Genomic DNA, 16019 nt, shown 5'->3' with positions numbered 1-16019 from the left:
GTTTGCAAGGCAACGTGGAGATTACTGAGAGTATGTACCATTTCTCCCTTGTTTTCTATGAAAGTTAACATACTGTTGGGTCCTTTGAAATTGCTCAGGAAAAAGCAGGCATTGCATGTATTATAAGACACTGTTAAGAGGATTAAAAACATTTTAAGTACTGAATCAATCTTTTAATATTGTATAAGGAAATTATTTTAAAAGAAAAAATTTTCCTAATTACAACATAGCACAGCTGTTAAACATCTGTAGGTACCTCTCTGCACTTTACAGTTCTAGATAATTTACATTATGATAATACATGTAACTTTATGTTCTAAATTATATTTTATAATATCTGCACATATGTATTAGACAATAAATGATAGACCTTTGTCCATTCTAATTTGTTCCATACATAATTTTTAGTAACCATAGAGTCCTTCCTATTTCTATTTTATTTTAGTTTACCATTTTACTGTTGTTGGATTTAGGTTACTTTTAACTTTCTATAAAACACTGCTAATGATGATTTAGAGCATTTGATAAATCACATCCTTTGTTTATTATTGAGGAAATGGCAGCAGTTGTTTTGAAAGGAATTATCAGGACTGGATTTACTATGTCAAATGTAAGGGTGGTTTTGTGACTTGAAATATAATTTGTCTTCTGTATGGTTTGTGGCCATTTCTCCAAAGCCTCTCCATTCACCAAATTTCTTTTTTCTATTTCTTACAGCTTTAGAAGGATAAAAAATGCATTTTATTATTGTTCCATGTGGAATTTTAAACTTATCAGTGCGATTGAAATTACTTGCATATGTTTGCTATTTTCGGTTTCTTGTGTTAATGTTTTTTGTCCCTCTGTTCTTCTGGGTCTTTATAGCAGCAACATAAGAATTCGACATCCTAAGTATGTATTAGAGATGTCAACTTTGATATGTCTAATGTATGATTTTTGTTGTATTTTTCCCTCTTAGTTCTTTTGTCTTGGTTTTGTTTGTTCTATAAAAATTGATTACTTATCTTTTTCCTGATAGTATCTGTTGTTGACATTAGAAAATTGTCAGACCTCTTTAGCTGATGTACATAGTAAATTTTTTTGAGGCCATTGTTCAGTTTTTTAAAATTATTTATTTGTTTGTTTGTTTGTTTGTTTTAAGACAGAGTCTCACTCTCTAGCCCAGGCTGGAGAGCAGTGGCTCTACCTCATCTCACTGCAACCTCCTCCTCCTGGGTTCAAGCATTTCTCCTGCCTCAGCCTCCGGACTAGCTGGGATTACAGGTGCCCACCACCACATATCGGGCTAATTTTTATATTTTTAGTAGAGATGCAGTTTCACTATGTTGGCCGGCTGGTCTTGAACTTCTGACCTCAAGTGATCCACCCGCCTCATCCCCCCAGAGAGCTGGGATTACAGGCGTGAGCCATCACAGCTGGCCCATTTTTTAAAATTTAGTGTTCTATATTGGTGTTCCAAAAAACATTGTTCTGCAGGTATGCAAAAATAAAAACAAAACTAGGTATTCTGATTGTCATTAGTTATTTAATTATTTACTTTATCTTGGTTGGGAATTGTTAGAGCATAGAGGTAAACATGTTTCTTTAAAACATTCCAGTCTTTGATAGCCTGACGTGCATTCAGTATCTCCAAGAAAAAGATATCGTTAGAATGTAGTATTTTCCAAATTTACTATTGTTTTCTCCAGAATACTTTCCAGCATCTTTCAGAAACAGTTTTCTACAAATCACAGGGTAGGAACTGCTGATTTAATTCATTTAGATGTTTTTTTTAACTCCATCAATTTTTTTTATGAGAAGCAATTCTTCAGTTTTAGTAATCATCTTTATGCAAATGTATAGCCCGGGCTTCTTGGTCTCCTCTGCCAAATTAGGTCTTTCCTTATTAAAAAATAAAACAAAACAAAACCCACAATGACCAGATCTGTGGTTGGCAGCTCTGAGGTTTGTTTTGATGAATAAACAATTGAGTCTAAACTCATAACTGAAGTGGAGAAGTCACCAATGGCTTACCGCTTACATTCCCTTCAAACTTCTGTTCTCAGAAGCTAGGAACATGCAGCAACTATAGTAAGCTTAGCATGTGCCATACTTGGACGTGATAAAAAGTAGAATAAAACATTTTTTTTAGTTGGAGAAGCAGTCAGACATGGCAGAAAGCACAGACTTTAGAGTTAAACTTTCCAGGGTTAAAATCCTGATTTTTCCATTTACTAGTTTTTTGGCCCTGGATCCCTACTTTCTGACTCAATTTCTTTATCTCCAAAAAGGCATTATTAATGCATGTCTTCTTAGATTGATGAAGTCTTTGAATACTAAATTCAAGGTAGACTTTTCAGAATATTTGTTGGAGGTCAGAGGATGCAAAATAGGGACACAGAAATGGCCGGAATTAGAATCTGAGCCTGACACTATGGCCTATCTTTTTAATTGCATGGAAATCTTGGCTATCAGATACTTTTCCAAATATATTTCCATGTTGATGTGATTTGTGTTACTTTGTTTTTAACTAAAATTTCTTTGATTTAAAAGGAAATCTAGCATGCTAAGAGAGTTAGAAGAATAATGTTCCTAGGATTTGAAAATACTTGATTTTCAGAAATCAGAGCCAGAAGAGACTGCAGATTGGTGTAGTCTTGCACATTTGCAGGTCAGGAAGCTGAGAACCAGAGACATCTGAGGGGCAGTCAAATTTAGATGGTAGGTTCCAGTTTCTGTACACTGGGCACATCTAGATCTTCTCCTACACCCTGGGGTGCAGGGCCAGCAAGATGGCTCTACAACTGGGAGGAAATAATATATAAATAAACTCATACATATGTGTGTCTGGTATCTTAAAAGATTAATAACTGTTCTTTGTCAAGATAAAAATGTGAGGAAAATGTCATTATAACCTGGCAGGTGCTCTCATAGCACTAGTGAATGAACAGAGATTATTTCTTAATTGGGGAAGAGGGGCAGTGAAACTTTCTTATTGGGTGATAAACCCCAATCTTCAAGGTTGAACAGGAGTTTGTAAAATTGTTAAGAAGATGATGGAGAAAATGGTGAAAGGCAGAAGTATTGTTCAGAAAAGAGAAAATTTTAGCTACTAGAATTAGCATCTCCAGAGTCATAAAGGCCAGAAAGGAGCCTGGCATGTTTGGACATCATGCACTTGAAGAGCCAGGAATATAAAGTGGACAGTCACAGTGACAAGGGTGGGCTGGCTGCAAAAGGGAGTCTGTGAAAGTAGATTGAGATGAGGCAGAGAAGGGCTTTATGAGCCATGGTTGGGGGGTTCCACTTGGTTCTGTTTTAAAGTCAGAGAGTGGCATGACTAGACATATTTAGAAACACTCAGCAGTGGTGCAGAAGATGGATGGGTGGAGGATGTCAACTGCTAGAGGCTGTGGAAGTACCTGGCTGGGGCATGATTAAGTCCTAAAGTAAGACAGGAGCCCTTGGAATAGGTTTCAGAAATGCTGCAGAATAACCTGGCATAGAGGCACACACTTGTCCTCCCAGCTGCTCTGGAAGCTGAGGCAGGAGGATCCCTTGAGCCCAGGGGTTCGAATCTAGCCTAGTAACATAGTGAGACCCCTGTTTCAAAAAAATGCAAAACAACAAAAAAAGAAATGCTGCTGAGATTGAATTGGCAGAATTTTATGGCCTCTTGGGAAGAGGGTTAAATAAGAGGAATCTGACTTTGGTGTCCAGGTGAACATCTTTGTGCCATCACTGTGGTGCTAAATAGACATGGAGGAGGAAGAGAAGATTTGGAGGAAGCCTTGAGTTCGGGGTGTGGTCCCAGAGGAGGAAGTGGATTGAACCACAACAGAAATAGTTCAGAGAAGTTTTGTGGTGTGATACCCAGCTTGTCTCCTCCCTTTCCAGTCTTGCCCCTTTACCTTCCATTTCCACCACAACAGCCAGAGTCGTTTTTCTCAAGGTCAGAGCTAATTACATCTTTGTTCTAAAACCCTAGAGGCTCCATCTTGGCCAAACTACGGCCTCCAGAATACAATCCAGTCTCCTTACCATGGTCCTTTCCTCCCTGTGTGATGGGTCCCAGTGTATCTCTTCATCCCTCCTGTGGCCACTTGTTTCAGGCATCTGATCTCCCTGATGCTTCTTAACACCAAGAGCCTCTTTTCTCAGAATGTTGGCATGCACATGGTTGTTCTATGTCTACTCCACCTTGGAGAAGAGAACGTTCTTGTCTTCACCAGGTATCCCCACACCTAGAACAGACTTGATGCCTGGAGGTATAGGTCTTTGTAGATGGAGGAGCCGTATCTGCCTGCTCATTCCGCACCCCCCACCCCCATCCCCTGCCACATTCCTCAGGTCAGACTAAATGCTTGAGTGACCTCTCAATGGGCCAGAGTTAGGATTAGAAATACCAGGTAGATAAACTATTCCTCTTTGATAAGTAAGCTCCTGTTTTCTTTCCTGATCCCACAGATAGGCCCACTAGTTCTTTTCAAGTATTTTTCTACCAATCAGTCACTCTCAGTGGTGTTTTTCAGTAAGTCACCAGTATTTTAAAGGGCAGCTGGAAGCTTTCACAAGCCTGTGCATCTCCACGTGGTGTTATGGTTGGTTATTTATATTAAGCCTATTTTCTGTGTGCAGGTACACATGCCAGCAATCAGTTTTAGTGAAAATGATGCTCATTGTCAAGACTCTAGTTCTCAATTTGTGAAGTCCACAAAGGCTGTAGTTCCCAGGGTGTGCCTGAAGCTAAGTGGAAAGCCTCTCTGTGGTTTTAACTGACACTCACTATGCTGAGCAAAGTATTTAGCAGATAGACCTATGTGAAATGGCTGATGTGCAGCTCAAGTCTGACCTGCTTGGGTGGCATAACTCCAGTGACCTGCAAGTTGACTCCTTCCCACTTTGCTTTTTATCTCAACTACTCCTTAGCTGTTTTACATAGAGCCTCCTGGAATGGGAAGAAAAAGGTCTTTGAAACTGACTGTTAGTGGCCTGATTACTGAATCCTTGTTTTTTTTTTAAGGGTCCTCCATCTTTTGAACCCCATTGTCCCATTGTGTCAGGTTGAAGGGTTGGAGAGCAACATCGTTATGAATATAGACCTTGGGGTCAGGAAGACCTGCTTTGAAATCTTGGCTCTCTTATTAGCTGCATATCTTAGGGCCATTCTCATGTTCAATTTTCTTATCTGTAAAACACAGGTAATAGAAACCTTCTTATAAGTTACTGTGATGATTATGTAAGATGATATAAGATTAATGGCAATGTCACATTGTCATTTTATCATCGTCAATATTGGGGAGAAAAGAGACAAGAATGAACCAAAACAGACTCTGAGGACCATTGGGAAAAGGAGGAAAAGAAGCAAACACATGTCTGTGCCAGGTATTATATGAGAAAGGTGTTAACAGTACCTTTAGTATCAGAGAGAGTGACTAACTTGACCGGGGTCACACAGTCACTGTGTGGTAGCCAAGCAGGAAGTGACACAGGTCTCTATGGCCTCAAAGCTTGTATTTGTAACCATGGCTTTACACCTCAAGATGGTAGCTTGCCGCATGATAGGCTGTGTTTCTTCAAAGAGGCAAAGGTTGGACCTCTTAACAAATGGTAGTTGATTTCTAGAACATTAATGGTCACTTGGAACTGTGGATACTCGTAACTTAGTGCCAGATGGTGTGGGACCATCAAGGATTCTACTGATTCGTTGCAGAGAATGAGCATCCCAGAGAAAAGCAAAACTTAGCTTAGCCCTCAGAGGTGGTTTGAGTTCTCTTTACAGAATGTATGGAATGGCTGTACTTGTTTAGGATGACAGATTTGATTTTAAGGGTTGTATTAGTTTGTTTTCACACTGGTATAAAGAACTACCTGATATTGGGTAATTTATAAAGAAAAGAAGTTTAATTGACTCACAGTTCCGCATGGCTGGGGAAGCCTCAGGAAACTTACTGTCATGGCATAAGGCAAAGAGGAAGCAAGCACCTTCTTCACAAGGCTGCAGGGGAGAGAGAGAGTGGAAGCGCCGTACTTTTTAACCATCAGATCTTGTGAGAACTTACTCACTATTATGAGAACAAAATGGGGGAAACCACCCCCATGATCCAGTCACCTCCCACCAGGCCCCTTCCCTGACATGTGGGGATTACAGTTTGACATGAGATTTGAGTGGGGGCACAGAGCCAAACCATATCAAGGGTTTTGAAGGGGATCTGTTTTCCTTTCTCTGTACACATTGCTGGATTCTGCCATTGGTAGAAAAGGCAGAGTGGTTTAATGAAAAGGTTGTTGATATGATAGGAGGCCCATACTTTCCCCTTACTCATCTAGTCTCTCTCGGAGTCTGCTTTTCCCATGGGGGGGCGAGGGGGGAGGGAGGTAGGCAGGCCCTTCGCTGCAAGTGGCTTCCTTTTGCCTGTGTTACACGTAGGACTTTGTAAGACTTCCTTTACAACTCGCAGTGATTAATTGAGAAGAGTGTGCTTCATCCAGGTCCTAAGCCCTCATAAATGATTATAAAATGATTTCATCATTGATATGTGATGTGACTGACTATTGAAAGGCAAAATGAGGCTTGGGAACCACTGTAACCTCCAAGAGTCCTGGGACGATTAGAAAGTGAATATTTTTACATGTGCTACCCAAACAAAAAATATGTGTTGCAATATTTACCTTAGTTAAGATGGTGCTTCCTTTAAGTGATTGGAATAAACACTAAGGCTTTAAAACAAATAGTACATGAGAAATAAGCGGCATTATTGAGTTCCAGTTTTCTTCTGTACAGCTTTAATTCTTGATGCTTTTAATATAGAGTCAGATTTATTTGACAGATATTTATTGAGCCCTACTCTGGGCCTAACATAGGCCCTGCCCTCAAAACGTATACACACCTAACAGATAATTTATGCCTACGTAGGAGAGCAGACTTTTGCGAGCTAGTTTTATGCAGTACCTTTTCTTTGGCTCGGGAAGTTGATAGCTTGGTGGTGTTTTCTTGCATGGACTAAATCCTTAGAATTGTTTAGGAGATACTGGCCGAAGGTGGTATGTTAAATTTTTGCCAAGGATCTGAACTGCGAAGTAACTTGTCAAGTGGGGCCCAAACCCTTCAGAGTTTAGGATTTACAGATCTTTCCTGTTCTTGGGTCAAATTCCAGCTGAGAACCATGCAACCATTAAGCTGTAGGCACCATAGAGGATGTTAAATGTTTCTGATAGAAATCTTTATAAACAGGAGAATCTTAAGGACACTCTTTATATTCTAAAACAGCACAGATAAACATCTTAAAACCTTTATTTGCAGATAACATACCAGCTTTCAATTTTTGGGCTGTGTTATGCAAATCAAATTTTATTTTAGGTTGGTCATTTCCCCTTCATGGCAGCCTCATTCAACTCATATTAATCTTGAAACTAACATGATAACATCTTTACCTCTTCCTTTTATATAAGCTGCTGCTGCCAGGTCCCTCTTCCTCTGTTGGCAAGTATTCTGCGCTGCTGCTTCCTGGTTGAACCCCACTAACTGTGGGTGTTGAATAGTTGTTACACAGGATGATTCTTAGCACTCCACACCTCAACTCCTCAAACTGCTGTCACTGGGGCTGTACTTTGAGTTCCTGTTTCTGTTCTGCTTCTCTCTGCCTCCACTTGTCTTTCCTGTCTCCACCCCATTACTCCCATTCCTTCCTGGCTTGTTCCAAGAGGAGTGTCAGGTAGAATGCCATGGGTATCTTCTCCTCCAGGATTGCAGGGGTTGAAGATGGAGATGACCTAAGATAGCACCTGGCTCACAGGGGACACTCTTAGTTAGCTCCCTTCTTCTCTTCTTAATTACTTTCCAACCTTCTTTTTGTTATCCCTGGAACCCCATGAAACTTACTTTGCACTTCCAAAGGTGTGCCATACAGACAGGCTATGTTTCACTCACTTCTGTATCTTTATAGCCTAACCCCTAGCCATTGCTTAGTAAATGTTTGCTGGGTGGATGAGTGCATAGAAAGATAATTCTAGTGAGGGGAAATGATGAGACGTATTTTCAGACTAGTTGGGTTTTAATTTCATTTGTGGCCACTCCACTTACTCTTTCAGATGAGGAGATAGAGCTGCTTTGGCAGGGTTTATTGTACCCACATGGTCATTTTGGATTCTTCCACAGTCTCCAGGAATGGGCATTCTTGTTTTAATTTCAAGTAGTCAGGAGATTCTGGGACCATCTGTTCTCTAGTATAGGAGAGGGCAAGGCAACAAGGAGTTCATATTCACATAGTACTCAGGCCAGTTTAACTGAAACCAACAACAGGTCCTCAAATGTCAGACACAGACATAAGGAGAGATTCATTCTTTCACCTTCCATGTGTTTGCTTGTTCATTCAGTCAGCTTCCACTGAGTGCTCTAATAGGTCTGATACCATGCTACCTGTTGGGGTCTTTTAGTCTGGATCTGAAGGTTACAACAGGGTGATCTATACACCCTTGATTCGGCCCTCCAGCCAGATCAGTGACTAACACAGGTCTTTAAAATGAATTTAATAGATCAACACCTGTGAAAAGAAGGGAAAGTAAAAAAATTAATAGATATTTACTGGACATCTGTTGTTTTCAGTGCTGATGACGTTGCCATGAACAGGATAGTACCACCTTCTTTGAGAGATTACATTCTATTGGGACAGATCGTAAACACGGGAGCATAACAATAAGATCATTTCAGAGAGTGTTAGTTCTTCCTAGGAAGTGAGAGAGGGTAATGAATGGACAGTGACTGGGAGTTGGGCCATCAGAATGTCCTTGTGAGATGACATTTGAGCTGAGTGGCAGAAAAAAAGAGAGAAGGTATAAGCCAGGCCCGTTTAGATTTAGGTGAAGAGAGTTTTAAGAAAAAGATTTCAGGAGAGAGGTCAGCAATTCTAAAAGCTTTAAGGCAGGACTAGTGCATTGGGGTTAGAAAGACTGTAGGTGTGGCTGGAACATAATGAGTAGTGGAGGGTGTGAGAACAGAGGGGAGAGGGCAGGAGGCTGGTTCACGTAGGGCCTTGCAGGCAGTAGCGAGGACTTTGTTTTATTGGAAGACGAGTGAATTCTTTCATCTTTCCTTTCTTCCTCCAGAGAGAGAGAGAGAGAGAGAGAGTGTGTGTGTGTTCATTCCTTTCATTCATGTCAGTGAATCCTTACAAAGCATCTTCTACGTGAAGAAATAAACATGAACGTTATCCTGGTATTATTCTTACAGAGTTTTTAGTTGATGGAGTACAGGGAGAGACGCAGGTACTTAAACACCAAAAAAATAAGGTAGAGTGGAATGATGTGAGAAGTATGGATAAAGCAAACCCCAGGCTAGCAATAATAAATGTTTTATGAACAACTTACTTTATCAATCTTATCAGAAGCCTTACCAGGCTTCCCATTTCTTCTAGCAAAGGGTTTTGCTGCTGCTGCTTTGCTGTGGCAAGAAGAAGTGAGGAGGCCTGCAGCTGGTTAAGGAGAGGCAGATGCACAATTTTGTTTTCACACTTAGGCTGGTGCCTGTTGAAGCGTCTAGCACACTGAGTGGATGAATAAGTGCCTAAATGATGTAAAAACCCAAGTTTGATGATCATCAGAAAAAATCTCAGAGAAATTGGTTCCAGGACCCCCACAGATACCAAAATCTGTGCACATATAAGTCCCACAGTTGGCCTGTGGAACCCGCAGGTATGGAAGGTCAACCGCACACATTTGCATGGTTTGCTTGTATCTCTCCCCTTTTTGAGGAGGAGACAGTGACAATTCTTCATTGTCATTCTTTCTTCTGGCACCTTTATCCACAACTCTACTCACGATCACATTGGACAATGTGAATGAATGCATAGAAAGAGCTTATGCCTTCACATTATGATTATTCATGTATATGTTGTAGCATATGGAGACTTACAATGGGTAAATAATTTACTGATTTGGCTGTGAGGCTGCATGAGAACTTATGTCACTTTTTCATCCTCTTATGCAAGTGTTAATTAGGCATCCCTAAACACATTGCTCTGTAATCCTCACTCCTCCCATCAAGGTAGCATGATTGCCCAACAAGCTCAAGGCTGAAGTAATCAGAGTCTAAACTAAAATTAGGCCAAAGTAGCATTCCCTTGCTTCCCCTAATAAAGGAATAACACATACAAGAACATTTGCCTTGTGACGATTATGGGACAAATACATCCATTAAAAAGCATTTTTTAAATGACCTCTCTGAATATACTATAAAGCAATACAATGGAAGCCCTTTTTTTTCCAAGTGAGTAAAAAAAAAAAAATTTTTTTTTTAAGGAAATCACTTTGGTATAGGAGTATTTGTTTCAGAGGTGTTTAGCTGTCACTGCTCCAAGTGTTTCACTGGCAACCGCCTTCTGAGGTGAGAGTAATGATAGCTAGTCATTTTTGAGCACCTGCTCCATTCAAGGCTTTGTGCTAGCCACTTCTAGGCACATTAACATATTGAATGCTCAGAGCACTCCTAGATGGTAGGTATAATTCCCTGCTACCTTGGCATATCTGTAGGAAATTCTTTGCTAATATTTTATTGTTATGTACTATTTCCTGCCTCTGTAAACATTAATAAAATTTAGCTCCAAAGAGTTGTGGTTATTATCTAAAATCAAATCTACCCAAAATAGGAGCAATTTTCCCGCTTGAGTATAGAGAAAGTGCCATAGATTTAGAAAGTAATTCTAAAATAGAAAATCTTAATGAATAGTGGCAACAGTATTGCTATTGCTCAGTTAACATAAATATATTTCAATAAAATATTTTTAAAGAAAGTTCACAGAATAACTATTTGAAGGCAATGTCCTGTTAAGACATTATTCTCATCACTGTATAGTCATATCTCTTCTACATATATGGCTATACATATTAGGTATGTATACCTTTAAACTTTATTCAAAACCATTAGGGGAAGAATTACAGAGGACCATGTTTTCTGAATCTAGAACTATTTTATCAACCATTTTCAAAGCAAGTCTTTTCTGTTTTGTGGAGATGATTATACTGATGAGTTTATGTATTCAGTCATTTGTCGCTTCATTTCATAAGCATTTTTGAGCATCTACCCTGTGCTAGATACTGGGAATAGGAACTCAGCCATGAACAGGTTATACAAAGCCCCTGCTTTCATAGAACTTCCATTCTTCTAGTAGAGAGAAAAATACCATAAAAGCAAACAAATCATGAACAGGATCATTTCAGGATGTGGTAACACTATGGAAAAACCGGCATGATGTGCATTTGAGAGTAACCCTTGGGTGGGCCGAGGGTATACACTGCTGTAGGGTATCCTTAGAAGGCTTTTGTGGGGAAAGGACTTTTAATCCGAGGCCTGTGTAAGAAGAAAGAGCCAGTCATCCAGAGAGCTTGGAGGAAGAGTTCTAGGCAGAGCAATCAACTAGTTCAAATGCCCTGAGCAGGCATGGTCAGATTCATACACGTCTCTGAGAACATCTGCTCTTACACTCTGCTGTGACTGAGGGATACCACTCGGCCTGGAGGGCTATGCTACCCTCCTTGTCCTCAAAGTCTCAAGGACTTTTCTGTCCTTATGGTCTGGTTTGTATAATTTTTCTACATCCTTTTGGCTGTCAGCTCTCATGTAGTGCCTCCATCAGTATGGCTTCCTAGTGGCCTCTCTCTGATTTGCAGCAGCCTGCATCTTCTCTGTGCCTAGATTCAAATGACAAAACTTGTTAGGACTATGTGTGAAATAAAAGTAAAAAGTCTTCGTATCAAGGTTGGAAGTGCTCTCCTAGACTGCCATTCCTGATCCTTAGTTATGTAATGTTAAAGAGAATGTAATGATGCTGTATGGCACAACTTTACATTCTCCTGTATTCATTTATTTGTTAATTCATTCTTTCCCCCTCACCCCACCCTTTTGAGTTGTTCAACTGCGGATACATACTTAGAAATGCCCGCACACGTTTTTTCATACTTTTAATGATTTTGGAAAGATAATCATAGCCTATATTATCTACCATTTTTCTCTTAGTCCTTATTTAATTTTACATATATGACATTTCAGAGGATGTCACTGCAGTTGTTGTTTGGCATTTATGGGAATAAAACTTTGTAGCACACTTAGACTTGTGTTATTTCTAGAGGGAGCCTTGTTTGATTGAAGGACAGTATCCCCTGGCTCTCTAAAACATGAGGCTCTTAAAAGTGCATTTTATTTAGCTTATTTTTGCCAGTGGCCAAACACTCAAGCTTAAAAAAAAAAGAAGTGTCACCTAGACTTAACTGACTGTAGCTGTCAAATGGGGATGCTTTCAATGAACTTAAAAAGTGAGTAGGTGAACTTTACACCCTACCAGTTCATAGGCAAGTTGGTAAACATTCAACAGAAATTCTGAGACTGTACCCGCTCCCCCCTACAAAAGGAAGTAGGTAGATGGTCTCAAAAAATGTTACGGCTGAAATCTTTCACATTCATTTGCTCATTTGGAGTTAACTGTAAAGTCTACTTAGTAATTTCTGTTAGACTACAGCCATCCTTTTTTAGTCATTATTCTCCCAAAGATAACCAATAGGTTATTTTCCTCCAGAAGCAGATCTTTGTTTCTTTCTTGAAAATAATTAAGAAATGTTAAGATTCAGGGGACACTTGGACTTGCCTTCCACAACAGATTAGATGGCATGGTTGAAAAAGCATAGGCTGGCTCTTCTCTTACTTAGTATGTGACACTTGGCAAGCTAACTAATTTCTCTAAGGCCCAAGGTTTTTCATCAGGGAAAAAGGGCAATTGTAATTATAGAAAAAAATTAATGACTATTTTTAGCATTTTAAAAAAATGACATCACAAAAACAGTTCATCTAAGAATAAACCCATTGGATTCAGTCTTTTAAGTAAATGCTTATTTGCATCATTTTCTTTCCCTCCTGGTCTTAGTAATCTGAAGTCTTATATATTTTTAAAACTCAGGTTTATCTCAAAACTGGTGTGTAGTCTCCACCTCCCCCATATGATGAGATTGTTTTTAGTTTCAGCTTATTGTGGATATCATTAGAATGCAGAATTTGGTAGTGGTTAGAATATAAGGCTCTGTGTTGTCAAAGACCTGGGTTCAAATTCCAGCTCAGCCACCCTGGACAAGTTAACCTTTCTAAGCCAAGCCTCTGTTTCCTCATCCATAAAATGGATATAATAATAATATTTATTTCATAGGACTTTTGTGAGAATTGAGATAATCTCTGTAAACCTCTTAGCATGCTTTCTGGTTTATACCAAGTGTTTGTTAAATACTAGTTATCTTCCCTCTTTCCTCTACAATGCAAATGTTAAATCTTTTCAGTAATGCAAAATTTATCTCTTCCCTAAAATGTGTCATAAAACATTCCCTTAAGCATGACATGCAGCATGATAGGTATGTGAGATGACTTGAGATCCTAAGCGGAGGAGCATTTTGTATAGGTAGAGGTACATTGTAATTTTCAAAGTGTCTTCTATCAATGGTAAGTGATCCTGGTTTTTCATTTATTGTAACTCTTTACAGTACAGTTATTTAAATTTTTTGAAAAGGATACAAGTGTATTTAAAGGAAGATACTGAACAGAAGTACAGGTAGGCAGTGGATGTGACAAGATATGGAGTTAGAATGTAGGTGATGGGTATGGTGGAAATAGTGTTAGACTTGCAGTCCGGAAACCCTGTTTTTTGTCTCAGCATCCCAGTAAAGAAAGCATACACTTTGGGATTTGGTAGATATAAGTGTGGAATGTGACATCAGCATTTTCTGGCTCTGTGACCTTGGGAAAGTTACTTAATCTTTCTCACCTTCCCTTTCTATAAATATTTATTGAAAGTCTACTACATTTCCTTATCTGAAAAATGAAGATGATCCTTAACAGGGTTTCTGTAAAGATGCAATGCAAAGAGATAAAATATTTGAAAGCATATATATACCTTATATAATTGATATGTCTTATAAATATAATAAGTTTTATACCTGATGTCTAGTAAGTGCTCAGTAAATGTTAGTTCTAGTGTTACTTAGGACCTGTGGTTGCAAGTGACAGAATTCCAAGCTCAACTGGCTTGGGACAGAAGGAATTTGTTGTCTTGTGTACTCAGACTGTAGGAAGGTTAACCACGGTGACATATGCCTTGGGAACAGCTGGAAGCAAAAACTCAGATGCCAGAGGAGTGTCTCTACCTCTTTTCTCTGTTACTGTGTCTCTGTTAATGTCATTCTGTCTGGCCAGATTTTTCCTCACATCAAGAAACAGAACCACTGGCAGTCTTAAGCTGATGTGACCAGAAAGCGACTGAGCATTGTGGTCCTTGTTGCCAAGCCCAGAAATCCTAGGAATGACGTTGAGTCCAATATGAGTCTGGTGCTCACCCTGCCAGACACTGGGGTCTAGAGAACAAGAGGTGAAGGAAAATGGTAGGAAAGACCATTTTCCATAAGGGGAATTGTAGGTGCCTGCTACCGTTGCATTTATCCCTTTCGGCTTCTTCAGGGAAGTACTTAGCCTCTGTGGGCTTCAGTTTTCTGCTCTGAAGTTCTGAGGTTTTAGATGGTGTAATGGATGTGAGTGTACATTTAATGTTTTAAATTTTTATTTATGCAGTTTATTACTGTTATTGCTCATGCCCTCCAAATCTTGACATATCATCTAGGAGTTCCCAGGCTGACCACAGACCCTTGAAGTAGCAGAAAGGGGCCTAAAATTGTTTTAACAAGTTAGTCCAGTGTGCCAAGTAATATTGACCATGCCCCATTTTAAACTTGTTTTTGGAGTGTAATACACGTATAGAAGGGAGTACATATCCTAAATGCACAATTTGCTGAATTTTAACAAACTAAACACAATTGTATATCCTGCACCTGGATTAAGAATCAATACCAATAGACTCCTAGAAGCCCCCTGCTTGTACCACAAGTAGATTAATGTGTTGATTCATCATCCAATAAATCATTTAAAAGCATTACCAGCATCATGATGGCATTTTCCAAACTGTTTTTTTAAATTAAAAGATTGCCAAAATTCAACTGCCATATGTCATAACTGATTTTTTTTTAACACTAAAAGAAATCGCAAAACCACTGTGAAAAGCTCTTCAGGTCATTCCTACTCATTATACCCCTTGAAATGTTTTTCCGGCTAAAACTACCATTTAGGTGATAAAATGTGTCCTGTTGCCTGGGTATTGTGCCATTCATGTCTATGCTTGCCTTTTCTCCTTACCAGATTGTAAATGCATGAAAGAATCCAAGCCTTAAGATTTCTTAAGTGTCTTGTATTGTCTTTCTTGTGCATAGCTTAGCATGATAATTGACTGACTAAAATGCTATCCATTTCACACACTGAGCTTTGTGGAATGACTACACTTCTCCTGAAAATATAACTACTCAGATCCCAGAGACTTCCAGTCTGAAATGACTCATTGTTAATGAATATGTCAGTTTGCTGTTGCATTGGTACTCAGGAAAACAAATGCAATTACAAATGAATTTTTCTTATTTTTTTTTTTAATTTACCAAATCTTCTAATATCTTTTCCCCCTTTTTTCTCTTTTAGGCTCTAGACCAAGATAGAACAGCCCTTCAGAAAGTGAAGAAGTCTGTAAAAGCAATATATAATTCTGGTCAAGGTAAGCACTTACTAAAAATCAGGTAACATGGATTATAAATAATGTCTACAGAGTTTTCTTAGTTATTTAAAAGATGTTAAGTTTATAGGAAACTTGACACAAATGGAAAAGTAAGTAGGTAAAAGAAATTTCTCTTTTTTTCTCTTACCTCGACTATCAGCCCAAACCTATTAGTGTTTCCAAAACAGAAAGAAGAAAAGCATTATTCACAGTGGATTTTACTATACACTTGAATGCTTAATAGAGTTAGGAGTAAATTTGTCACAAGTAACATGAGATACATAAAATCTCTGTGTGAATTTGGTCAACCTGTAACTCAGTGGCTTCAGTTAAACACATGAGAATTTTTTCCCTTCTTCAATGTACCTGTACACATTTGAAAATCAATATTGGCGATGGTTGTGGAAAAAGAGAGGAGGG

The 16019-nt window shown here is 39.0% G+C and overlaps 1 protein-coding gene across 9 annotated transcripts in view; it reads left to right on the top strand.

Annotated features, from left to right (window-relative positions):
* ASAP1 (ArfGAP with SH3 domain, ankyrin repeat and PH domain 1) overlaps window positions 1–16019 on the top strand; it is a 395575-nt gene that overhangs the window by 189167 nt on the left and 190389 nt on the right. For all 9 annotated transcript variants that reach the window (XM_055287244.2, XM_055287246.2, XM_055287247.2 and 6 more), the window contains one exon: window positions 15527–15599. In XM_055287244.2, the coding sequence (XP_055143219.1) occupies window positions 15527–15599 (73 nt within the window). The remainder of the gene's footprint in view (window positions 1–15526; window positions 15600–16019) is intronic.

This window comes from Symphalangus syndactylus, chromosome 7, assembly GCF_028878055.3.
Source record: "Symphalangus syndactylus isolate Jambi chromosome 7, NHGRI_mSymSyn1-v2.1_pri, whole genome shotgun sequence".
Taxonomy (NCBI): domain Eukaryota; kingdom Metazoa; phylum Chordata; class Mammalia; order Primates; family Hylobatidae; genus Symphalangus; species Symphalangus syndactylus.
This window is presented reverse-complemented; position numbering and strand designations above follow the sequence as displayed.